Source organism: Xiphophorus couchianus, chromosome 4 (genome assembly GCF_001444195.1).
Source record: "Xiphophorus couchianus chromosome 4, X_couchianus-1.0, whole genome shotgun sequence".
Taxonomy (NCBI): Eukaryota; Metazoa; Chordata; class Actinopteri; order Cyprinodontiformes; family Poeciliidae; genus Xiphophorus; species Xiphophorus couchianus.
In genome coordinates this window covers 6,513,587-6,541,131 of record NC_040231.1, presented here as the reverse complement: position 1 = coordinate 6,541,131, position 27,545 = coordinate 6,513,587, and the positions used below count along the sequence as shown (strand labels likewise).

The 27,545-nt window shown below is 36.7% G+C and overlaps 1 protein-coding gene across 4 annotated transcripts in view; it reads left to right on the top strand.

Annotated features, from left to right (window-relative positions):
- tspan4a (tetraspanin 4a) overlaps positions 1–27,545 on the top strand; it is a 171,504-nt gene that overhangs the window by 10,905 nt on the left and 133,054 nt on the right. For 2 of the 4 annotated variants that reach the window (XM_028015196.1, XM_028015195.1), the window contains exon 1: positions 25,291–26,124. In XM_028015196.1, the coding sequence (XP_027870997.1) occupies positions 25,804–26,124 (321 nt within the window). In that variant the 5' untranslated portion in view covers positions 25,291–25,803. The other 2 variants (XM_028015198.1, XM_028015197.1) reach the window with 2 other exon arrangements.

Sequence of the window (27,545 nt, the reverse complement as noted above, 5' to 3'; positions counted from 1 at the left end):
TATTGATCTTGTTGGCAGAAGTGATGCTGTACCTGATACCAGGACCACAGGTACTACTTCTCTGTAGATTAGAAGCAAGAAGACATGAACTGATTCATATTCTATTTGATGTTTTCCCCTGTAATTTGTAATAATCTAAAATATTTTCCATGTTCATTTTTTCATCAAACATTAATTCTGAAAATATAAGCAATCCCCAGTTCAGTTTTTGTCTCATTAGAAGAGCAGAAGTAATGCCTCAGGAGTTTTAATGGCATTGATAAGTTGTAAAACTAATCTGATTTTTGATAACAAGTGAAACTGGTTGAGTTATGAACACAAATACATTTCAAAGTATCTGAAATCTACATAATTAACAGCATTTGTATAGAGCAACTAATTTAATTAGATACAGATGGTCTGAAGTACAAATAAATATTTTGGTACTGGTGCTATACAACATTTTAAGCATTTGACAGCCATAATTGATTTCATGAGGATTTCTGAAAAACCATAAACGTTTCATTCAGAAGTGAGCTTTCAGAGACATCCTTGTAATTTTATTTTATTTTTTTTGTCTCGGAATATATTCATGCAGATTACCTTCCTGTTATCAGCTGTTTTTATTGCCTGTGCTCTCAAAGTTTCATGAATCTGTCTTAAAAAGTTTGTCTATTAATTGGAAGAAAATATATGCACCTCATATTTTCATCATATTCAAAAACTAAAAAAAGTAAATTTGAAGCTCAAGACTTATGTTGCCAATTTTACAAAACAGCCTTTCAGTAGACTGTTAAAATATTTAGATTTTTATTCCCATTTGTTAGAATAATTCAAAATCATCCTCTATGCATTTCTATGCTATTTAAAAGGTCTGCTGCATTTGATATATAAAAGAGAATAAGTGAGAATAAGTGAGATTTTGCAAACCTTTCACATTCTATGGGTCTAGCTTATCCCATTTTTTAAATATAATTGTTTTTTTTTACAGTGTGCTTCAAAGATCTTAATAGTTACTGAGTAGCCTCTTTAAAGAGGAATATAACAACAAACTGTCATCCTGATGACTTCTGGTCAAAGCAGGATACTTGATTTTTTGGAGCTCATGTGCACAGGGAAACATTCATGTATGACTTAAAAAATGCTCAGTTTACACATGCAGATAATTGGTGAAGAGAGGGGTACCTCAGAATATCTGCTGTAGGCAGTTTAGTTTTTTAAGATGCAACACATAACAGCTTATTACAGCCTCTACCACTTATCAAAGCAACATGATGTTTGAGTGTTTTGCCAAAGGAGGAACAAATAAAAGCAAAGTTAATGGATTTCTCGTGATATTGTTTTGTGGTGTAAAGAAAACACAGACTTGGGGAAAACACATTGACAATGCTTTTCAATTTCACACTCCTACCCTTAGTAAAGAAAAATTATTCTACTCAGTGAAATAAGTAATTGCATTCAACAGTATTTCCCTCGCATTCCAGAGGGCTGATAAGCAGGTGACCCTGATGGATCAGGGGAGATCAAGTCCACCTCAAAGGGTCTCTAATCCCTCTTGAGACCTTTTACCATGGATGCATTATGGGGGATGTATGGGGCTTAGAGTGATTGCTCCTGCTGATCTTTTGAAAGAAAATGTCTCTGGAGCCAACATATTTCATAGTGCTGAGGTTTGTGTGGATGCTATGGGACTGTATGCAAAGTAGTATATTGTATTCAAGTGAACAGAAATTGATTTTATAAAATATTTTAATAAAAGTTAAAAAGAATTTAAAAATTATTTTTATCTGTATGAATCAAATGTACAAAACAATGATAAAGAACCTAAAAGTACAAAGTGTCTTACTCATGATGTTATTACACAAAATCAGTGTCCCTTTGTCAAAAATTGGAAAATCCAGGTGCAGGAAAGGAAGCAGATAAGGATGGAATAAATAATAACTTTGTATTTGTAAAATAAATCAATAACAAACTTTATTATTGAAAGTCCGAGGAATGTAAAAAAGAACCCAACATAATCATTTTGGAGATGTGGTAAACTACAGAATAAATTCAAATACAGTTGCTGCTTTCTTCAGAAGTCATTTTTTGGATCTAGAAATATAGCCACCTTAAACTTGATTAAAATGGATTATAATGCAGTAAATGTACTATTTTAGTAATGTCTCACCAGCCTGAGCTAAAAATGAGGAGAATGGATCCTGAAACACCAAAGTCATTGCAACTGCTTGGCTCAGAATTTATTTCACCTAAGCTTAATGATATGTTTGTATAAAATAATTTTGCTCTTAAATAAGACTTAAATTACAAAATCTGCAGGCTACACCTATTCACTTCTGTGTTCTTCCAGTAGTAAACAATATGTGGAGTTTTAAAATAAGTAAACAAGAGGACATATTAAACACAGCCAAAGTTAAAAAAAACAAAAAACAAAACCTTGGAAGTCGACTATGAGAACACAAACACTAGCAGTGTTGCTAGTGTTTGTGAATAGAACCCCATAAAACCAAATCACGGGACATCATGGAATAATTTCTTGCCCATAAAATCCCTTTGGGCTCTATCTTCTAGCAGATGATACCCATCTGTACCTTTTATTCTCGCCAAATGACCCCGTTGCTCTCAAACTGAATCCGAGTTTGTCACAGATGAGCTGGAGGAGAATGATATCAACTAAACTTGTCACAGATTAATCTATTGTTTCTGTGTGCCAGCTAGTCCATCCAACACACATTTATCCATCAAGAAATTTCCTCCTTCATTGTCTGACAGAAAATTTGGTGGGTTTTGTAGCTTTTGTTTTTCCTTGATATTGCAGGACGCCTATCTTCATTTCCATTTCCTCTGACTACCAGTGGCTGCCATCAGTATGGTGTGTTGTTAAAACAGTTTTATTCCTTGGAAAAATGTTCAGAGCCTGAAAAGAGGATTTCTTGACTCTTATGTTGAGAAACTGATTTAGGTGGATTGCTAAAATGGCAGGTGTTTCAAGACCTATGGTGTAATAAAAACTCAAAGAGCTGAAATGGTGTAGAAAAGTAGAATAAATAGAGATGTTGTAGAGGTTCAAAACAACATTAGCTTTAAGTCCAGATTCTTCTCAAAAGATGTACTTTATTAAATTTTTTTTAACATTATTTTTTATTTGCCTCTTTGTATTTGGCTGATTTTGAATAAAAATTGCTTTTACATATGCTGTTGCAATGAACACACACATAAATTGTGATAAGTCTCTATGCCACTTAAAAAGGTAAGACATGATATTTTCTGTCTTGTAAAACCTTTTGGCTTGCAGTAATCCCCTTGTTATTTGACACTAACAATACTGCTGATGGATGACACCAGTTAGCGAAACACAATGGCTCGCCAGACTGTTATCCACTCAGAATAAAAGACCTAAAGTGCAGAAACAACCCTTGCTATCCACTCAAGAATATAAAATAAATGAATTTGTCGCTATCATTTTTAGTCCAAACATACATCTCTTTAATGGAGATCTTTTGTTGTTGTATCTTGGCCACTTTGTGGTTACACAACTGTACTGATGCATGCAGCACAAATAAAAAGAGCAACATGTTCATTACATGCATCAGTGCTCACCAGACAAAATCAAACTGATGACTAGTTTCATGTTCTTGTTTCTGTTTGCAGCCATGAAGGCATTCTGGTTTGATCGCCTTGAATGACAAGTTTCATTTTCAGTGTCTGTGAGAATGATGCATATTTTATAGGAACTGGTGGTCAGTTGCAAAGCTGACAATGCTGCAGTCTGATAGTTGTTTCAATTTTTCATGTATACCTTTTCACTGGATTTAGAATCAGAACCATAGGGGAATGCCTATGCAAGCTTATACACCAAATTGACAAAGATAAATATTTAACAAATACAAATTACTTGTCATGTTGTTTTCTGTGCAGTGGGGAGACAGAAAATCTGGACCCCCTTGTGTCATCATCCTCTCCAGGCCCTGAATTGGTAGTTTGCAAACAATGCTAAATATATGCAGTCACACTTCAGATCAGATCCCCAAATCATTAGAAAGTACATACAGACCCATTAAAAAAATTTGATTTTTGGAAAGTTTGTTTATTTCAGGAACTCAATTCACAAAGTAAAACACATTATATAGATTAATTATACAAATGAAATGTTTTCAAGCAATCAGGATGCTTTTATGCTTACAGCTAATAAAAACATGACATTTAAGACTAGAATATTACTCCAGACCAGATTACATAAAATACATTTTTAGTACATAAATGTGGGCTTAATAAAGTATATCTAATACCTGCTTAAAGGTTATATTCAAAAGGTACTTTAAATTAAAAGAACAAGCCTCATCGGACTATAATTTTTTAAACACGACTTAAGTAAAATTTTTCAAAAGGTTTAAGATAATCTTTTAATTTATTTTCACCTACTGCAACACATCAGTCATTCATATCTGCTAGCGATCAGGCCCGAAACCTGGGAATAGTGATGGACTCTGACCTGAACCTCCAGAGCCACATAAAGACAGTTACAAAGTCGGCCTTTTATCACCTGAAGAACATTTCCAGGATTAAAGGACTAATGTCTCAGCCAGATCTAGAGAAACTAATTCACGCGTTCATCTTCAGTCGTATTGATTATTGCAACAGCGTCTTCACAAGTCTGTCCAACAAATCAATCAAACAGCTGCAGCTGATCCAGAATGCTGCTGCTCGCGTTCTCACTAAAACCAGGAAGATAGAGCACATAACACCAGTTTTAAAGTCCCTACACTGGCTCCCTGCAGCTCAAAGAATAGACTTTAAAATACTGTTGTTAGTTTACAAATCACTGAACGGCTTAGCACCACAATACATTAAAGATCTGCTGTTGTTGTATCAACCTTCCAGACCTCTCAGGTCTTCTGGTTCTGGTCTGCTCTGCATCCCCAGAGCCAGAACCAAACGAGGAGAAGCAGCATTCAGCATCCATGCACCACAAATTTGGAGCAAACTTCCAGAAAACTGTAAAACAGCTGAAACACTGACTTTCTTTAAATCTAGACTAAAAACCCACCTGTTTAGGATTGTATTTGAAATGTAATCAATTACACATTTAGTGATGGAACTTGACTTAATGTCATGGTTTGATTGTTGATTCTATATTGAAATTGCACAAAAGTCCGTGAGGGACGATGGAGTCCCAGAGAGAAATTCCGTGAGAGCCTAGTGCCGGAAGAAAAATGGCGAGTGACTGAGGGTCACTGCGCATAACACAAACCCTGTAAATTCTAGACACTAACAGGTACCATAGAATTGCACAAAAATCCTTGAGGGACGGGGGAGTCCCTGCTCAAAATTCCGTGAAAGAGGTGTATGGAGCCTTGTGCCAGAAGCCCATTAAAATGCTGTCTACATCATTTTAAACTGTATGATTGTGAGCATGAGTGGGAATAAAAATAGCAATAGGTATTTTGTTCCATATATCACAATAAGAGTGTAACAGGTAAACCTTTTATGGATGCAAACTCGACTAAAAACCCACCTGTTTGGAATTGTATTTAAAACGTAATCAATTACAAATTTGTTGATGGAACCTGACTTAATGTCGTGTTTTGATTGTTGATTCTATGTTGCATTGTGTTTCTGTGTTTGATATGATGTAAAGCACTTTGAAATGCCTTGCTGCTGCAATGTGCTATACAAATAAAATTTGATTGATTGATTGCTAGGGGTGTAAATATTTTTGCTCTTAACTGTAGCTCAAAGACCTTCAGTGCACCATTTCAAACAAAACAATCATGATGATCCATGATTCTGACTTTAACAGACAGCCTAACTTGACTCCTCACAGCCTGTCAGGTCCAGTGAGACCACATCTTGATGCCCTTGAGACTCAGACTGCATCTAGTTTTATTGTCTCGTGTTTTAAACTCTATCAGGCGCCCTGGGAAAACAGGAGAGACAAGAATCCTCGAGGAGCAGTGGAGCTCACACATCCATACCACTACACACTGCCTCCAAAGGAGGCGCATCAATCGATGCAGCTTGGTCCGCTTTCTTTCATGCTGGCTCCAGGGACATTATCTCTGTTTATTTCTCTGGTGTTGACTGTCTCTTGAATCAAGCAGGTCTGCCTACACGCAGCCACCTTTCAGAGCACGACTCTGATGAGATTACTCGCTGTGGGATTTCAGCTGCTTGGATGCTTGTGATTTCATGAGACTCTTTTGTAATTCTAACAATGACAACTGGCATATTTTTTCCAGTTCTGTGTTAAAATACTTTAAACACTATGTTTGTGTGAAAGAGATCATTATCAATACAAGCCTGTATCAACAAAATGATGACTGGCACAATGCAAATGATTCTATTTCATGCATTATGCACACATTTATCTAAATTACAGCATTCTGTCTTCAGTGTACACCTCATTTGGTCTGAATTTCTGTGTGAAAAAGTCATAGTATACGTTGACAGGAAAGAAAATCAAAGAATTTTTGGTAATCCTTATACTTGTATTCTGATGCCAATCAAATTTGAGAAACGTACGCAAGTGTTAATACAGATCACACTTAAGCAATAGCAAAATAGAAACCCCAAATACTGGCACCGCTGCTAAAAATGAGCAGAAAGTATTATATAAATTAATTCCTTTATGCAATGCAAAAACTCTTTATTAATTAAATGTTCTTTCAACTCAATATTTCTTCAAAAAGTTTGAGATGGCTGTTGGCAGAAAAAGTTAGTAGGAACGATCTCTTGTAGTGGCCTGCATTGCAACAGTTCTGAAGAAGCCTCTGACTAAAGAATATGTTGTTGTGTAATAGTCTAATGAAGTTAATGCTCAGTCTCAGTCTTTATTATGTCATTTAGTCTTTTTATGTCACTGGCTCTGATCCTACTACCACAACCATGATGGCAAAAGAGAACACACTCTCCACAACAAATTTATAGAAGATCTTCAGCATCTTGCTGCAAACACTGAAGGACCTGAGCTCCCTCAAGGAGTACAGTCTGCTCTCTCCTTTCTTGTCATGGCTTCACTGTTTATTGCATTAGCATAAGTCACATGCACAAAGAAAGTGAAAATCCAATCTTTTATTTGAATAGATTTTCTCAGTTTAAAAGGGAAAAACCCCCCAAATTAAAACAAAATTTTTTTTTTCTAATGTGAAATGTTTCTTCTTCCAAACTTAAATGTACTTGCTCACATTAACATTAAAGTTACTTTTTCAAATACAAATTTCCCTTATATTTTAATCTAATTTGAGGTATTCCTAATCTTTCTAGTCCTTGCTATGCTTTACAATTTCATGTCAATATTTGCAGCATTCACAAAAAATTATTGAACTATTTATAGTACACATTTTACAGTGACAGTCATAATATTTCTCTTAATTTACTTTCCTGTCCTGATTTAAAAAAAAAAAAAAAAAATTCTAAAGTTGACAAATTTTGATTTACCCAAGATAAAATCTCTATTTCAGCGTAAAGCCTTTTTAAAAACAGCAGTAATTTTTATTTTGGGTAGTTATCAAATTTCTCCTAGGTTTGAATGCAGGCATGGTTGTTTTGTATCTCTGTGTTGCCCTGTGATACACTGGTCTCTCTCACTGACCATTGTAGATATGAAAATAGTGTCAGCACACCCACTTCTGCTTGTATGTAATATTAATAGTCTAGACCTACATGTAAGCATTCCCAACTTTTCCATATTGTAGCAAATGGCACAATTATAAAAATGAATATAGGGACCCAGAGAACAGAGGCAATTTTAAATAGCATGCAGGGAACACATTGTTAATTGGATTGAGTAATACAGGGTGTCAATTCTAATTATGTTTGTGTTTTTTCATGAAAATGAAACATTTAACAAACTGGAGCTCTATTTGCTCTCTTTGTAAGGAGAATGGGTATTTTTATTACAGTAAGTATATAAATATGATGTGGTAGGTGCCTTTAATGCTGCAGGAACAACTTTAAAAACCGTTCCATCTTATTCTTCACTGCCTCAATGGGTTTTTGTATGCAAATGTATTGTCAAGGTGTGCTGTTTCTGTATGTGTAAGGTCAGTTTTATTGTTAATATTATTCCAAAGTAGTTTGCTGGTGACTTTTTACTAGAAATACTGTTCTAAAATTGATAATGTGAGATTTAATTTATATGCTCAGTTACAAGGCTAACCACTATTAGTGGTGCATGCTTAAAACAGTGCAATTCATTTGATGTTTTATTGCACAAGTGAAAGATTAATCAAAATACTGTACAAATCTCCATAGGTGCAAAAAATAGCAATTTTACTTATTCTACAGCTAAGTAAGCTGGTAGGTGACATATAGATGACAAACACCAGGCTAAAACAAGCAGACTTTGGCTAAATCAGTCTCATCTGTATTGTATAACATTGCTTTCATATAAAGAGAATATCCAACGCTCAGGTAATTACTGGATTATTCACACCCTGTTCATAACTACCTCTTTCACTTTTTAAACAGCTTTAGAGTACTCATGATAGAAAGGTCACCCTCTTATGCTTCTTAATAACGCAGATGATTTCAAAAGCTTAAAAATCATCTTACGGAAAAGGGAAATTTTAACATCAGTGGTGATGAAGCTTTTTATCTAAGTATTACTCTTTTGATTAGCTAAATAATTTATTAATTTTCTTTTGCTGTATGCACACATACTGTACATGCTCTCTTGAACTGTGAATAAAATAATCAGGAACATAAAGATGGTAGGAATGACTGACAATTTCAGTCTATTTTTTAAAAATGTAATGAACTTTAATGAAGCAATGTATATTATTTATTCCATGTTCAAAATGGGCTTGTGGCTCCAATAGCAACCATTGTAATTTAAAATACATTTTAAACTTTTAACTATAAAAAACTCTTTATGTAATGAAATCAGCGATTTTCTCCAAAACAAAACAAAAAAACAAGACAAAATTTACTGTATGTGTAGGAAAATAACACATTTGTATGCATTTGCATTTCTTTGCAAATATGACACATAGTTGTATGACTTTATATGCAAACACTTTAAAGCACTACACCATTTAGTCAGTTTTGCTTTCAGTTCAACACTATTCAGATCAACAGTCAGCTCACTCAATCTGCTGTGAATATTTATGCTGCTTGCTTAGAGACAAGCCATAATCTTGGAGTGGAAATGTTGCGCTTTATTGATGAGATAATAATGTCTCTCCATGGTGCACACAACCTAGACCATGATAAATCATTCAAAACCGTTCCACCTATAATTTGACCTGTACAATAATGTATGTGTGTGTACAGCATAACCTGTGCAATTCAATTTCAAAACACATTTATTAGAGATAAAACATAAAAAAACCAAAAAGGTGCTCTGGAAATTACTGCTTTATTAAGGCACCCTTTAATTCATATGTCATAATGCAGTCAGTCTTCTTTGGTATGAGACAGACTATAAAGATCCCTCACTTGGCAGATCCCACGCTGCCTGGCCAAAGTCAGCTTTTGGGAAATATCTGTGTGAGCAGAATTGTCATAGTGCTGTCAATCAAGCTTGTACAATGTGCTAATTAAACGATGTTACAGGAAAACTACCTATCTGTTGTCATTGGTGGCTATGCTAACTAGCCTGAGCATTGAGGAACTAGTTTTAGGCTAGCAGAAAGCATAGAGGAGAGTATGGGTAGTATGGGCAGGAACATGATTAACTGCGGTCAGACCCTCATTCAAGCTCTAATTGGTTTTTTCTAGCCAAGCGGTCCAGTCCTGCAGAGAGAAACAGAAGGAGAAGGCAGAGGAGCTTGATTTTTTTTTTTTTTTACAGATAATTTGTCTCATACTATATAGTGAGAATATAATGACAGTTCTAACAAATATGTTAAAAACACGTTGATAAGAACGTTGCATGCAGCAGCTCTAATCACATCAAAAAAAATAATGAATTACAATACCATCAGGAAGAGAAATCTGGCAATCATTCATGACAGTGGCTGTCTGTTCTTAAAACAATGCTTCAGCTTTAACTTGAACTGCAGGCAGCCAGAGTTCAATTTTACCTCTGATGGAAGCTTCACATGTTGAATCGGAGAAAATGCTGTTTATCCCAGAGAGGTCTTGCATAAAGGCACTTCACAATTACTGAACCTGTTGTTTTCAGAGGAACCAAAAGGTCACAGAGCACCCAAGAAGCCTTAGCATGTAAATATTCAAAAATAAGTTTGAGATTTAAAAATGTGAACATTCTGTTACAAGTTTAAAATGTAACACTGTTAGATCATAGCAGTGATGCAATCCAACAGGCGTCCTGTCTAAGATTTTAATTGCTCGCTTATGAATCATGTTAAGCAGCTTAATGGCTATTGGAACTGCTAGTGACCTAGAGGTTACACAGTAATTTAGATGCCAAAAAAATCAATGAATGCCTGAAGTCATTTGCAGCATGAAATGATAAAAAGCTACTAATAAGTCTAAAAATATACAAGTTTGCTTTTGCCACTCTACTCATCATTTTGACATGTTCGTGATTTAAAAAACAAAGAGAATACAATGTTAGACACAGTTTACTTCTGAGACCTGTTTGACGTTTTTGCTTTAGAAATGTCACAATTTTATCAGCATTTAACTTTAGGCGTGACTTATCAAACTAATAAACTCAAATAAGCAACCGGGTTTATACAGCATTTACTATAGAATATACATACAGTATGACAGCAGCATCAAAATGTTCCTAATAATGCCTGATAGTTGTGCACACAACTCCAGATAATAACCCTGTGAACATTTGTCAAAAATAAAAACAATTTTGCAGTCCCACACTTCAGTCCAGACCTTATGAGCACACTAAATAGTGTTGTCACATGTAAATCAAAACCAGAACCGTTCAGTAATCCCTGCAGCTCCTTCAGTGTGTCTTTTAGCCTGGAAATCTCCTTAATCTATTTTATGCACTGGTGAGTGATTGAAGAATGAGACTGAAAATTAAATATGCCTTTTAGCATTTCTTTTCCATTTCAACATAACTAACTTTTAAGCTTTTTGTTAATTTAGTGATCTCCTTTTGATTTTCTGTGAAATATTTTGAATCAGCTTTTGCATGGATTTCGCTTTAGAAATAAACTTGTCTTTGTCTTGCCTTTTCATTAATTGTGGGAAGAAATCTCCAACTAAGGTTGTTGTTCCAAATTTTGTTCAATATATAGGTGACAGGAACCCATTGTGCAATGGTTATACGAAACACTTCTTTATATCCTTCCACTGATAATGAAGTCCTTATGATCTATTGTCACCTGTCTGCAAACTGTGGCTTAAGCTGAAAGATGAAAATGAGGAAATGTCAAGAAAATCCTATTTGGACAGCAGGAATTTATTTCAGGTTAATCAGATGCACTAAAATGGATGAGAGGTGTGATCTCACTGCACACTGATTAATGGACCTTTTTATGCTTCATGATTTTTTCTTTAAATAAAATTGTAGGTTTTTCATTAATTGTACAGTATAAATGCCACATAAGTGCAAAATGTCCCCTTTTTTACATCACAGAAACCATGCATTTGTACAGAAGCGTGTCCACTTTTGAACAACAGTGATGCACTTGTCTGTGTCATATTGCTACATGTTTGCAATACTTTGTTTTTTTAAGTCAAATTCCTAGTTGTGTCTGTGTAATGGATAGGCATATTTAGAGCCTTGCTTTGCTTCTACTTTTAACCCAGATGGATTTTCTCTTCTTTGTGACCATAAATAAATGTCCAAATCATATCTGCCTGTTCATGAGCAGAATTTGACCGACAAGCGGGGTAATAACCTTTTCTGCTGGGAGGGATCACTGTTGCAGTAAAATGCAAATAGCAGATGTAACCCATATGCATACATCATGATTGCAGGTGCACAGGTTTTCCAGTTTCCTGCTCAGAGGTGCAAATCAGAGATCAGGTTTGGTCATGAGGCTGCCATATCCACATGCTGGAGGAATATTTGATGTCTTCATGGCGATGAACAGTTGGAGACAGTTTTATGTCATACTGGGTCTGAAAGGTGTTCAGACACGTTGGCAGCGTTTGTCCCTTTTTTATTAATTCAGCATCTCGATGCAATTTTTCGTTCAACTTGTAACATGAAGAAGAACGCCATGATAAACTCAGAAAATTAGTTTGTTTGCTTTTCCACAATCATCATCCAGAGGTAATTATATTAAATGGAGTGGACTAATGGGAGGTGTAAATAATTGAGCAGTCATCCACAGTTTATCTTTTTAACAGCTTGGTTGTGTTAAACACTATGCTTCTTCCATTATTTACACACAAAGTGACAGGTTTTAGCAATTAACCTGGAGCACTCCATGCGTCGAAGTGAGTTGTCACATCTCCTCCTTTAAAGTATTCATTTGATCCAACCCACTGCTACCGCTCTGAGTAATTTTCTGAAGTTCTGTTCTGTGTGAGGTAAAAAAAAATTACGCTTTGGATTTTTGTGCAGACTTTAATTACAATATGATAGGTACTGTGGTTTTAGTTCAAATATGTTTTTTTGTTTAATTGTGGCCGGGCTTTCATATCATAATAGTTTTCTAGACTTTAACAAAAGCAAGAATCATTATCTTTACTCTTTGGAAGTGTCCTCACATATAAGACAACCTAGAGTAAGAATATTGCACCTAGAAGAATAATTTTGCACACCATCACATTTTTTCAAGTGGAGAGATTCAACTTCAGTTGACCCCAGGATATGAAAGAGTGTCCTTCTACTGCAACAAAGAATTTTGCTGCCATAAGCGCTATGCTTGATCAGCATTAGCAACAGATGGGTGTGAGTACACATTGCAACTACAGCGAAGCAAATATTTTTGGAAAATGGCATTGATTGAAGTAAAGGGCAATAAAAATTACTTTCTTATATGACTATTTTGTCCAAATGTTTGAGAAATTTGAAAAGTCTTTTATACAAAGGATAAAAGGCGAGTGAGTGATTGCAGCTATGATTTGTCTCCATAGCAATCTGATACAATACATGTTTGATTTTGCTTCTCATCTAAATGAGTGATCTTCTCACAGCTCTACCCAACAACACTGTCGAGAATAGGGATAGAAATGTCCACTACGAGCAAGTCTCTCTAGTAATCTTGACACAATTTGGTGATGATCTGTCTATTTCCAGAAGGATGGAATCAAGCAAGAATGTATTTGTTTTTAAGTTAACAATTTTTAGAGTGACAGCCAGGAACCCTAGATTGTAGTGCCATTAAGAAAATGCAATTAAAAATCAAAACAGAAGTGGCTCAAGGAAAGATGAGTTGGGTTCAAGTCCAGGCAATTATAAAATATTAATGGATCCAGAGATGACGAATGAGCTGGAGAATCTTATGCAAGTTGTACATAAGTTGCAAAACTAAGACTTCAGACTTTAGACGTGTGCCCTGTAAAATCATGTAAAAGAAATGTAAAAAATGTAGAAATTTAATACATTTGGCAGTTACTCTAAACACTTGACCATGACTCTGCTTTTATGTTTGGTAGTTTAGGTTTGTATACTTGAATATACTGTAGAAATAGTTTTCAGGCAATGTACAGTGTACCCAAAGATCTGTCAACTAACCTGGGCATGTGCAAGAAAGCTACCACCAAAAATAATTTTTTAACTAAAAAGTTACATACTGCCAGATTATCTATGCATCAATCTATTCAGAGTTTATAAAGTTAGTTTATGGGCTCTTTGCACCTGCTGCGCTGACGTCACAACCGCATGCGCAAATGCGGCTCTCTTTTTTCCGCTTGGAGTTACCATGACAGCTAGAATAGACAAAGTCTTATTTCAGACGCAAATAAAACAATACTATGAATATTGCTGTCTTCCTAATATAATGGGCTTTTAAGTTTTCATGGATTTCCAAACGGTCCTGAATTCAGAAGACGGTGGCTTGTAAATATTCATCGCTACCAGTTAAAGCTAGCACTCCACAGCAAAGTTTACAGCCTTCACTTCACTCCTGATCAGCTTCTTCAGCCTAAAGCAGAAGGTAAAGGAGCTTCCTGTGTTATTTCCATGGAATCACTTCTGTATTCAGCCTGAAAGAGTTTATGGGAACCAGAGAGCAGACCAGAGCCAGACAGCCGAGCAACTGATCCGCCTGTACAAACCGCTGTAAACACCGTCCTGCTTCACAAGAAGCATGAAAAACTAATAAAGCAAAATAACACAGAGACCTTAAGGAACACGGCCATATTTTTCTAAAAGCAACAACTCTGAACCTGAACCGTCAGCTGAACTAGAACTCAGACACCAGAGCTGCTCTACTGTTAAGCTATGGGCTTGTTGTGCTTCACAAGCAAAAAGCCTGAACCGTAAAATCCCCCGTTACTTGGTCTCTGACACTAACGACAATAAACGCAGGTAATAGACTTGAAAACAAGGTAAAAACATTGTCCGTTAGAATGGATGAAAAATGTCTAGATACTTAAATAGCACATTTTTTACAAGAAAAATGTCTAGCATAAGCCAAAGCTAATGTTAGCCACAAAGTTTAAAGAAAGTAAAACTCACCTTCGTATCTGTGTATAATGAGGTGAACATTTCAAAACCTTTCTCCAGCTTACTTGTCGGGGCTTCGGATCGATGTACATCATTAATTGTTACCTTCTACAAGCCCTGCAAACACCCAGTGTAAAGTGCCTTTTTCAATAGATCAGAAAAGATTGAGCCGCTTTTCCTCGAACAAGGAAGCTGAGGTGCAAAGAAAAGTTCATGTTAACTTTGTGTCCTTCAGTTTCTATAGACACACTCCAGTTTTCTTGCTTGGATTTTTTACATGTTTGTTAGTAAAGTGTTTGATTTTTAAAGCCTTCTACTTGAAATAACATGGCCTTGTGGTTTATTGTAACAGATGAATGTGCAGCTTACCCTCTATTATCAGGATGGAGATAATTGTGGGTTACTCAGAAAACCTACAATAACTGATTGACATGGAAATGTTATTCAAAATGAGACTTCCTTCAAAATGTAAGTTGCTGAAGGGGTTCATATTCTGGCATTTCATAAATTAGCCGACCTTTTGAACAGATGCTAAAAATCACAATATTTATCTGGTATTGTATCTGTAAAGGATTTAATTTTTTTTCCAAGACAGACATGAGATTTTTCACCCCTGAAAAGGACATATTTATGTTGCTAAATATGGTTTGTGTTGTAATCGCATGTTGGCAAGTACTCTTTAAATATATATAGTACAATTACTAATGTACATTTAATTTACTTCTCAATCTACTATATGTGCTACACCTTCAGCTGAGGACACAAGGAGGTGTAAACATGCTGAAAATAACTTTAAAGCTATTTTTTTTCTGATAGGTTTGTGGTGAAAGCTGTAGAATTGGTATAAATAATTAAAGTTCAATTTCCCCAGTTCACCTTCCCTGATAACACTGATGATGGGTAATTTACCTGTTGGTTGCCTGAAAACAAATGCTGATTGTTTCTTGGGTAGTTAACTCTTAATAAAATTGTGCAGAGCTAATTAATAAAACCTACATTGGTACTTGTAAAAGGAATTTCATGAAATAATTTGAGATGTCTTGCCCAGAATGCTGTCTGAAAACATAGGAAAGCTAAATGAACAGTGTGTTTTGTGTCAGGGGTCTGAATCCAGTGCATTTGGGGTTATAAGCACTATTATCAAACTGAACGTGTAGTTCTTGTGCAGCATTCCTCATTTCTATGCTCTGCCTGCACATCTCATGACTGATGTGGACTGATTGCTGGAGCAAATCAAACAGATGGAGAGATAAAAAGAGCAGCAGATGGAATGGAAAGGAAAAAAAAAAATGACAGCAGCAACTTTGCAACAAATGGTCTTTCAACTTAACTTACAAAGACCTGTACAGATTCATGTGGTAAAAACATGTATGATTTCTATCTATTTCATCCAGATGGTTGCTTAACAACAGCTTTCCCAAACAAGCAACTAAAGCTGCAGCTCTGAAAGAGTGATCACAGCTCACATGGTATATCTCACACCCGTGTTTGCAACACACCAGCTATTAGCAATGGCTTCATAAAAAATTACTGACAAGAAAGGAAAGGTGTTGGCAGACTGATAAGGTTCATAAAACTGCAATAGTAATAAGCTGTCTTAATGAGATGGCTGATAACAGATATTGGATTATCAAATAAACAAGCTGAGACAGCTACAGCCTTATGTTTGGGCACACTACATGTTTTAAAATGTAGAAATTACAGACATTATGTTACTCAGCAGGTTTAAGAAATTAGAGACAACTATTTGCAGAAATACAAGTTGTCATTAAGTTTAAGAAAGCATTGAAAATTAGAGAGTAAAACTTGCTTAACAGGAGTATCATTGCTCATGATTTTGTGTGATTTAAAACTTAAATCACAAAGTCCTTTATATTTTCTCCACAGAAAAGAAAATTTTCTGTCAGTCAGACTAAAAATATATTATGAATGTCAGCGATTAAGTCGAAGTAGATTTTCAACCTCAACTTCAAATCATAGAGATTAATTTGTTTTTTCCTCCATAGATCAATGACTAATTATGCTGTGGCACACTTGATAAGTAACACCCAAAGATCATATGCCACATGTTCATAAATTATTACTGAAAGCATTAAGCATTTCCATTATAATTTTACACATTCTTTTTCAATTTTGACTGGAGACATCTTTTAGGACCAAAGAATTGGCCACTTATTTAGTGACATGTGGGTGGCCATAATGTTACTGCTAATAATGTATGTTATTTGTAGCTAACAAGCACAAATAAAGCCTTGTCCAATGTGATTTATGCGCAGCTGTCAATTTCTAAAAGAGAAAAAAAACATAACATTAATTGCATCGCCAGTATTATTTTGACAACTATCCAAATCCAATCTGAAGGAAATGTGAAAGTGTACAGCCAAATGTCTTCACTGAATCTGTTCCAGATTAAAAATAGCAAATGAAGCTTTGGCATAATACAGTTATGCTTTGAGGCAGTGTTGGAATGTATATCCTTGGGAAATCCTACTCTGAGATGAGAAAACAGTGATTGGTTGGGGACTAATTATAACTGTGAATAAATACGCAGAAGGAAAAGAGAGGCTAAGCACATTGTATTGCAGGAAGGAGGCATCTAGTGCATTGGTGCAGCTGACTGATGTGCCTAATTGCACTTGTTCTGGGATGCAGCTTGGAGGTATAAGCCTCTCTCTTGGCTGATACTGTGACATTAGCATTTATTTCAAGATGCCTCTCTGGCCACCTGGTGAGTGTATGTCTAATATTCAGTTTCATCCTCATGATAACAGAGCAATCTCTAATGAAGATGTCTTTGTTGTGAACTGAATTCTGGTGTGTGTTTGTATGACTGATACTTTCAGTTTGAGGAGTATGCACTTTTAAGAAAATCACATACTGGTGTAACTTTTACATTTGAATCTACGTGTGAACTTTGCGGTTTTTTATATGTTAATATGGAACACTTCATTCCTGATTTATGTTTTGGAGGCAGTGGGATATTCTGCTCTAAATCTTGCATCAAAACTCATTGTTATGTAGTTCATGTCTGTGGCTTTTACTCAGACAAAGGGATTAAATAGATAGTTTAGTTATTTTAAGTGTGGTGTCTGACAAGAGATTATGGCAAGACAGTATGCTGCAGAAAATTAACTGAAACATTCTCAATTAAATCCAACAGAAAACAATTGTCAACTTAACAGGCAGCCAGACAACAAATCTCAAAAAATTATTCTGGTATTAAATGCAAACTTTTTACCTTATTGTCGTCAGATTTGCATTAGATAGTAATGGTATCTTACCTTCAACTTTACAGTTGGTATTGTGTTCTCAGGCCTGCAGACTGCAATTCTCATCATTCAGTTTTAGTTTTACTAGACTAGAAGTCAGTGAATGTTTTGGCAAGTGAAATATGTGTAGCTTTTGATGGTATAGCTGATTCCTCTGAGTGTTTTTTTTTTTCCAACCCATGTCATTACATTTTCTTACCAGCTTTGGGAAAGTAATACAAAATTTGCTTTAAAATGCCTCTTGTCGTTCAGGCATTTACCGTATAGAGATGATTTTAGTAATCCTGACTGACATGAAATAGAAAATCCAATCCAACTTTCCAATGTCGGGCAGAATGAAAAATGGTTGTGAATTTTTTTTTCTTTAATACAGAGAAAATATTTCAGTTGCAGCAGATAAAAACTTGACATACACATTCAGGTTCTTTTCATGTTTGAAACTTTTAGGAACACCAAGAAACTAGTAACAGTTTTCTCAGTATTTTACATAGTTCTACTTCACATGTCTTTTTATGTGAGAACCATTTTCTCTACAAGGGTTTTAAATTATTTATTATATGCGTATTATTTCACATTAGTCTTTTTTTTTTTTTTTTTACCTCTTCTTTGGAGAGCTGATTTAGTTTTTAATGCTATATTTTCATTTCTCTGCAGCTTGTTTTACTGTCCTTAAATTTCTATTTCATCAGCCGAACAAATCTTAAAATCCTTATGACTTTGCACAGTTGGATGAAGCTCGTTTATTTCCCTGTGGAGCTGCTGTGATTTATCTTCATGTCTCTGATTCCTTGGTGAACCTTGGTGTGATGCTGTTGTGAGAATGCTCTCTCTGTCTAATCTTCTGCCTCACACACAGATATGTGCTTTGAAAGTGATATCCTCAAAGCTAATCCCAGCCATTTGTCACAAGCAGGCGTTTCAGAGCTGATAGTAGTGATCATTTTTTAAACTGCTGTTTGTGTATTAACTATTTGATGAAAGGATCTGTTTTCACGCTTAACCTTGACAACAAATCAAGGTTTTTGTCAGGATTTTTTTCAATGTCCTGTAGAAAAATTGATTCTACTCTAGTCAGACATGGGTTGATACCTGGAGACGATGTACTTCATATCAAAATTAAATCACTGATGTGAAAGATGAAGGCATTTCTGCAATATATGTATGTACAACATGTGACAGAGCTTTACTAATACATGGCACTGGCTATCTGCAGCAGATAAAAAATATCTTCAAAGAGACTTGGTCTGCCTGTAAGAAAAAAAGTGAACTATGAAGAGAAAAATGGAGGTTGTGATAGAGTTTTTTTGTGGTAAGAACTTGTAAAACAATTTATGAGCAAAACCAAAGTTATTCCTTCCCTCTGTCTTGGTGTAAATTAACAATATATTTTTAATTTATAAGTCCTTGTTTTGTTTAGAGAAAAGAGAATCTTAGAGTCAAAAAGTTTAACTTTCCCAGAATAGCATCATGTTAAAACCGTGAACTGGAACGATTATTTTGTGGTTGCATAAGCTAAAATTCAACCAGGCAAACAGCTCTAAATAATTTGACAGTCTTGAGAAAAGCTACTCTCATTCATGAGCCGCTCAGCGTGCACTGATGTTATCTTTTCGCCTGAATGTCATTTTGTGTAGGTTTTAATTGGAATCTCCCTCCTCCCCCTTTTGCTTTGATGGTTATATCTGTTACAACATTTCACATTTCATTTTAAACTTTTCAGTCTCCACAGACAGTTATTTCATCATGCATTGTGTTTGCTGGCTGCCACCCAAGCTCTTTTTTTGTTCACCATCAGTGTATCTGTAAATACGGAGGACTTCAAAGCTGCTGACACCCCCCAGGGTGCCTCTGCCCATTTACTTTGATTGTATGTCGACGAGGACTTGTTAAAAAATGTTTGTTTCTGCAGAGGTTGGATTTGTGTTAATGAAGGGCCACAAATGACAGGAAGGTGTTTTCCTTCATGATGTCACAATATGCTAAAAGCAATTGATTTATCAGCACGTAATGAGTCTGCATGATTCAGCTCAGTATTTATATTTCATGAGAGTGAGAGCAAATTGTGCCAATTAGAGGCTCAACTTACTTGAGATAAGAGAAAAGACCTCTTTCTCTGTGTGAAATAACACCATTTGACATAATTATGACATAATTTTGTCTTTTATGTTATGATTTTTAAATATATATATATATATATATATATATATATATAAACAGTGCAACTACTTAGGCGTGTGAATGTGTGTGTGAATGACTGAATATAGTAAAATATCTTCAATTACTCAATAAGAAATGGATTACTATTCGTTACTTAAGTTGTGTTTTTACATAAAACTGTTATAGGAACCTATTGAGGGTAATAACGAAGGCGTTCATCTGGAAATTACATATGAAGGATGTCTTCTCTTTATATTTCCAAATACAAAGAGAAGACATGAAACAGTTAGTTGACAAGTCAAATCAGTGTTTTATACGCCCAACAGAGTTTAGAGTTAACCAACCAACCATCCATCCATCCATCCATCCATCCACCAACTGATCCATACATCCATTATCTACCACCTAATCTGTGGTTTGGTTGTGGTGAGCTCATAATCATAGATTAGGTTAGGAATTCAGACTGTTCTTTTGACTCTGCTCTCTCTTCACCATATCAGACTGCTACATCGTTTGCATCACTGCATATGCCACACCACTCTGCCTTTTGATCCTCTGCTTCATTTATCCCTCATTAGTGAACAGGACCCGAAATACTTCTGCTCCTTCACTTGGGGCTATACTTTTCCCCTGACCTGGAGAGGGCATTCTAGCCCTTTCTGTCTCAAAACTGTGATCTTGGATTTGGAGGTGCTGATTCTTATACCCGCTGCTTCACATTCTGCTACAAACGATTTGATGATGCGAACAGAACCACATCATCTACAAAAAGCAGAGCCCTAATCCTGAGGGTGTCCCCTTAAATTCTGACTATAATTATAAAGAAACCCAACAGTTAGTAAGAAAAAATTTATCTTCTATAATTTTAATGGAGTACACAAGAGTCTCATTTTGTTTTTCTTAATGTGTTTAAGATCTGACAGAAGGATCTCCTGTTTGAACTGGCAACTTAGTTTATTGTTTATTTGGACCATATAATTTCTATTCATCTGAAAATTGAGTAAATCATATATATTAATAATCATGCCCAGAAGCTACAATGGCGCATTCACTATAGCTTGAAAAAAAGTCTTTAAATTCAACCATTGACTGTAAAAACTATGTAAATACTACAATGTTCTGGTATCTCCCCCCACAAAGGAGAAGCCAAAATCTCATTTATGGGTGCAGCCATAACACATTTTATTTACAGTCTGTTAATTCAACTTAATGAATTGTGGGGATTTTTAGTGGGGGGTAATATTACTGTGATATGATTTGTAAACAGCAGCTCCTCTTAATTAACAAGGTAAATAAATTTAATTTATTTTTTTTAAAATTCCTTTATTTAATCAGGTAAACCCCGTTGAGATCTAGAATCGAACCCCGGTCTCCCGCGTGATATGCGGGGATACTCACCACTGTACTAATGAGGAGATATAAATAAACAGATGCAAAAACTGTTTATGAAAACAATATAAATATTTTGTATCTGTTAATGCTTTTGTGGACTTAGCGAGTGTAGTTATCAGTAAATAGGTAAACAATAGGTGTCTAAAGACAGTTTGTGAATAAATAAAGATAATTTCTCTAACTTAAATGTTTGTTGTCTTGTATGTGCAAATCTGTGTAAATACACAGATGCAATGTTGATTGAGAATGATTTTACCTCAGGCTTGTAAAGCACAAAAAAGCCTTAACATAGACAAAAAAAGTTGTCTATGTTCACATAGACAACTTTAAGACTGTGTTGAAAGTTAGAATAATGTGAAAAAGTGCTAAACTTAATGATCACCAAGAAATACCATTTACCTCTTGGAGTAGTGGTAAATTGTGTTCAGTTGCAATATCTATTTGTATGTGATTGTGTGTCTTGGATAATTGTGAAATCATCTCAAAGATATTATTAGAGAAAAGATTTCCCTAACAGATTCCTATAATATGCGCTTAGCTTGATATTTCAAGAGTGCATTCACACCAACCCTATTTAGTCCACTTTATTCCACTTTGACTCTGGCCTACAAAGTCTGGTTTGTTTGAGGAGGTGTGAATCCTCAAACTCTGATTTAGACCATAGAAGCATACTCTGGTCTGCTTTTATACATTCCACGACGAAGCAAGTTGCGCCCATATATTGTTCAGAGGTTTTCATGTTATTTTCTACAGTGGTTCTTGTTGCAGTGCCATCACAGGTGAGGGGTGAGGAGACAGGTTTCGGTTCCTTTGACAGTGCAGTGTGAAAGCGAAGTGCACCAGCTGAAAATGCACCAAATGTTGCAAATTTGATTGCAAATTGAACCAACTGTACTGGACTAATTCTTATGAAAGCACCATAAAAGTTAACCATGTAGCATGGCTTACATGATGGATGACCTAGACCAAATGTAGCAAGTGGGAATGTGTGGTAAGTGTTGGACGTGCGGAAAAGAGGATAACGAATCTTTTAAAGAGAGGGATATTAGAGTCTCTGTTGAGGTTTGGTGCTTAAGAAAGAGAAGGTTAATCTGGGTGACTGATGTCAGACCAAACAATGGAGAGTAAGTTAGCAGGAAGAGCCCTGTGTTAAGCACCACTAATGGAATTAAATGAAATAACTAGTATAAACTGTATCTCATGCTTTTTTACATATTAATGCTATGCAATTACTTTCTTTGTTACTACAATTTAAAGGATGTTTCTCTGCTGTGCAAATGTTCTTTTCATAAAGGTGTGTTTAAAATCTGTCCCCTTGATGCTCCCTAATGAAAGAACTTGGCCTTTCTCGTCCTTACAGAATTACCCTCCAGGTTAATATGGTCTAGTTATTGTTTCCCAGACTAGCAGATATGGAAGAGAGGTGGTTATTATGTCTTTCCCTGAGTGGGGCAGATGTGAGCAAAAAAATTAAATGAGACAGAAAAGCGGGGAAACAACAGAATTTGGGTCTTTGACCCCAGGAGGCGTCGCCACTTGAGAAAGAAGAGGTTTTTCAATAAGGGTCCAAAGTTCAGGTTAGAAATTATGCTTACCTATGCTATTATTCTCAGCTGATTTTACAAGAATGCAGTGCATATAATAAAATGTCTAACTAAATGCTGATATTATGACTTTTAGGCACAGGACAATAGAGGCAAACAGTGATTTTCATGGGCTTCTATTGTTGCCTTGAAATAGATCTTCAGGCTGGGCTTTTAATTATTCTCTCTTGGATTAGATAAATTAGAGATATAGGTGTTTTTAGTAATTGTTTCCGTCCTTGAAACCCAACTTTTTAACCCCCATTTTAAGTCATTTTGCTGTTTTGCTTTCCAAAACCAACTCAGCTCAGCTTGTCAGAAAGTACATCATCTTGTTTTGGAGGCATTTCAGATGGGAAAGATGCATTTGGAAAAGTCTGAGACATTATACATATAAGGTTTATCAAATCCAAAAAGTTTTAATTGTTGCTTTAGAAAACCAATGATGCCAGATGTAGAAGCAGATCATGCCCTTCGCTATGTTCTCTTACCAATTATTACTGTAACTAATAATCTTTGAACATTTCATAATTAACATCACCACTAGACTTGATTTTCTTTATTGCTCTAAAATCTGAAAAGATTTCATGGCAAGTGTATTGCAATACTAGCCGTCTCCATTTTGCAGCCTTTGCTCTGCAGTACTGAAAAATAAATTACCTATATCAATGCATCTGTTGATAGCAAAGCCCTCTACATTTCTGATCTTTAACATTTCCTGATGTGTTGTAGTTTTCTAGAAAAATACAACAATAATGCAACCTGCTCTTCACAGCAATTTTTGTTAGTCAGAAAGTCAGACTCACAATCCTAGACTGCTGCCGCCTTTACAGTCTGATGAAAGCACACTCGGGAGACAAAACAGAGATCCATTAAATACTTGATGCAGCCATTAATATAGTCTGCACTCTCTGCAGACTTGATATCTGCTTGTGGTCTCATAAAGCCAGTGACCCAGATGGCTACAGGGTTGCGGGGAGTGTGCAGTAATTTTTGTGTGAATGTCAGCAGGAGGGAGAGTTTTTCTCTATGCATCCATAGAGTCACACTTCAGGTGAGCTGCTGGTGTAAAAATCTGTGCTGAGGTAGATACGCAGATATTGTGTGACCCAGGTCCAGGTCTGAAGGGGTTTGTTAGTGGTGGAGGGGCATGCCTGACACAAAGCATACACAGAGATGAGTCTGGTTTGTGAGTAGGAACAACCTCTGCATGTGGAATGAGAGTCAGCAAGGAAAAGAGGAGGAGGAAGAGGAAGGACTAACACGGGTGCAGCCTTCTTCTCAGCGCTGTCATGTTAATACAACACCAGGCTGTGTGTGTGGGGGTGTGTATGCTCACGCATGCGTTTGTGCATCCAAAGGGCTATCCGGTAGATTGTGGTGTGCTCGGGAGAGAAGATGGGAGCTGCGAGACATTGATTGGTTGTTGGGTTCCATGGGGTGTGGCTAGAATTTGAATGCCTGCCTTCCGCACAGGCAGGTTTCGGGGACAGTGACCAAAGAGGGATGGAGTGTGTGAGCCTGTGTGTGTGGTGGTGGGGAGAGTATCGGAGCTTGTGAGAGAAAGGGGGAAAGAGAAGAAAAAAAGGGGGGGGGGGCATACTGAGAGAGCGAAAGAAGGAGGGAGCTTCTGGGAGCAATTCTGGACTACCACTCAAACACTGCAGTCTTTCTTTTGCTTCTCTGAGGAAACAGGGTTACCCTTCTTGCTGCCTAACGCTCCTTCTTACTTCTTCCGTGGCTGCGTTGCTATGACCCTGATGGACACCTTGATCTCCTCATCCACATAGAGAAGAGGAGAAACGAGCTGTAGCGGAGAAGGGAGAAACAAGAGGAAGCGAAACCACACACTTTGTCTCTGTGATGAGAGTCTGGAAATTAATTACCTACCGTCAGCACAGAGGGGGAAGCGCAGAGAGGTGCACAGTTAATAGAATAACTGAGAGTTGAAGAGGGTGACTTTGTAGATGTGTGAAGAACAGGCTGTGGCGAGGCGCAGAGAAACCCCTAGGCACTTCTCAGAAACAAAAAGGGACAAGTTTGGGTCGACGCGTGAAGTGAGGAGGAAATTAGGCAAGGCAGTAACTCCACAGGGATACTAATTCAAGAAGCCAAAGAACTGTCCAATCGCAAGCATCCTTCATCTTTTCATTTTTCTTTCCAACCTTCCTCTTAAATCCATAACTACATCCCTAACTCTCATCTCCTTGCCTTTTTTTAGTTCTTTTTTTTGCATGTCAGCAAAAGCACATCATCAGCCACATTCACATGCTGAATGCTCAGATGCAGCGTTGTATTCTCAGAAATAGATGTGTCATCTGCTGCTGAGTAAAAAGTTGATTTAGCTATATTAGAGGTGTCATTACTTGCTGGACAGGAGCACCCACTCTGGAATCTCTTGTGAGACCAGGTAGGACATTTCTGGATCATTTTGGGTACTCCCAGCAGGTGGGGATGTGTTAAGCTCTCCAGTCGTTCACCTGATTGAAACGTTATGAGATGAAACTGCAGACCGGCTTATCTCTCAGAGCACGACACCTGTGTTTGAGGGATTATGCTAAGGGAAATAGGGATGTGCAGCTGTACTTGTGCATGGCAAGACAGTGTCCGGAATACAATGAATTACACAGGTGGTGTCACCAGAATGTGCACGGTCTCCTGCTCAATGTAATGACTCTAAAAGATTAAAGACAACTCAATTGGGGTGACACATTTTCTTCAATAGATTAATTTAGATCAAGTGCAACCTCATTTATGATACAATTAATCCAGCACTGCTAGGGTTTGTCAGGGGGGGTCATACTTATCTTAAAATCCATTTCCCTGTTCTTGGAGGAGTAAGTCATAGTACCTCGTAGTGAACTTGCCTCAGAGCTGAAGCACACAGAGTGACCATTAAGACTTTCTAAAGACTAATTGTGCTTCCACAATGAGACGCTCAAGCACAGATGAGACTCCGTACCGACGCAGTCCATCTCTGGACAGCAAACCTGACACTCCGCCCTTCACTTCTGGTTTTCACCGATTCAGTGGAGAGTTTGAGTATAAGAGACCTCCTTTTGCTTTCGGCTTCCACACAACAAAGGGGCCAAAGAACTCCAATGGGCGCTACGCCCAGGGGAAGAAGTATGTGGTGTTTTACCTGGACCTCTCCTTCATATTCCTTCTAGAACTGCGGCGCTGCAGGATGGCTGAGGGTTGCATGATGGCCCTACGCTATGGAATGGTCTTCTTCAACCTCCTCTTCTGGGTAAGTTCTTCATAATTTTTTCTTGCATCAAAGAGCATATGAATAAGTTTTAAGAACCGACCACAAAGTTGTGTTTCTTTCTATACTTTATCTTTGTTTCTCCTCACTGTGACTTTTCTGTCCTGTTAGCTGTTTGCTGGTCTGTGCAGTCACAGAGATGTTATGAGAAAGGAGGGGCAGCGCGAGGAAGAGGCAGATCATGCATTTAGATCTTGTGTACAAAGCCCACTGTGTGGGTGGGAGAAGCTTTTTCTGTTACCAATAATGTACTTTCAGTGTGGGTGTATTCTGAATTGTTTTCCTTGTTAGGCTTTGGCATATTGGAAGCTTGCATTGTGTGCAGTCTTTAATCACAGTGGCACTCCAGCTCTTCTGCAATACCTCTACTATACCTTCCTTCCTCCCAGTGCAACGACACTGCTCAGTCCATAAGAGGATCTGCTGTCACTCTGCTCTATCTGACAGATTGTATCTGTTTGCTGTGGGGATGTTTGAGCTCCAGTGTGTCTGCCTCTGTCACTCTCACTCTGATAGCCTCACAACAGATCACTTTCATTTGCACTGTGACGCCTGTCGCGCTTCCCTGCTATGCTTCACATTTAAACATCTTTAGCTTGTATATTTTCTTCCCACAGACTCCCACAGTGCAATCCAATGCAACTTCTCACAGAGTTTTAAAGTCAGTCTTGCATCTGCGTCTATTTCTGTGGGATTACTTGATTTGTCAAATGTCTGCTTTTATCACTATGGGAATGAAATGAACGCCTTGAGTGCTGAAATGAAATCTGGCTGCCAAAATGCAACCCCCTTGAGGAATAAGTGACCTCTTCATTCATTATCTTCTTGTCTTTTGGTAGAGCCTTTGTTGTGTGGTGCAGGAATGATTGCTATTGTTTGCAAACACATTATTCTAACCCTGTCACTCACATGAATGCTCAGATCTGTTTTTCATAGTGGTTAACATTTTAAATTGCAAGTAAAGTGAATGAATTGTTGACAACATGCAATTTCTTGAATGACTCAACAGATTGTCAACTAGAAAATGCTGAAAATCTGTCAACATTGAAATGTGAGCATAGCAAAAAAATAAATAAAAATAAAAATATGACAATGTCAAAAACACTCCAACCACATTTTGAGGTTGGAGTGATTTTGCTTATGTTATAGAGTGTAACTGTTGTAAAAATGACACATTTTAACTCTACAACTTTGTTAAACATTTTTAGAGAAAGAAGATCAAAATCCTCTCTTCTTCTTCCCACATTTTTAGAGGCTGCTGAACTCAAGAGTTGGGGCTTTCCCCAAAAGGGTTACGGCAAGGGTTAGGGTTTAGGGTTAGGTTTAACCAGGGCCAGGTCGTACTTGGTTCCATGAAAACATCAAAGAACTGATTTGTCTTCCCACTGTTTGGGAAACTACTA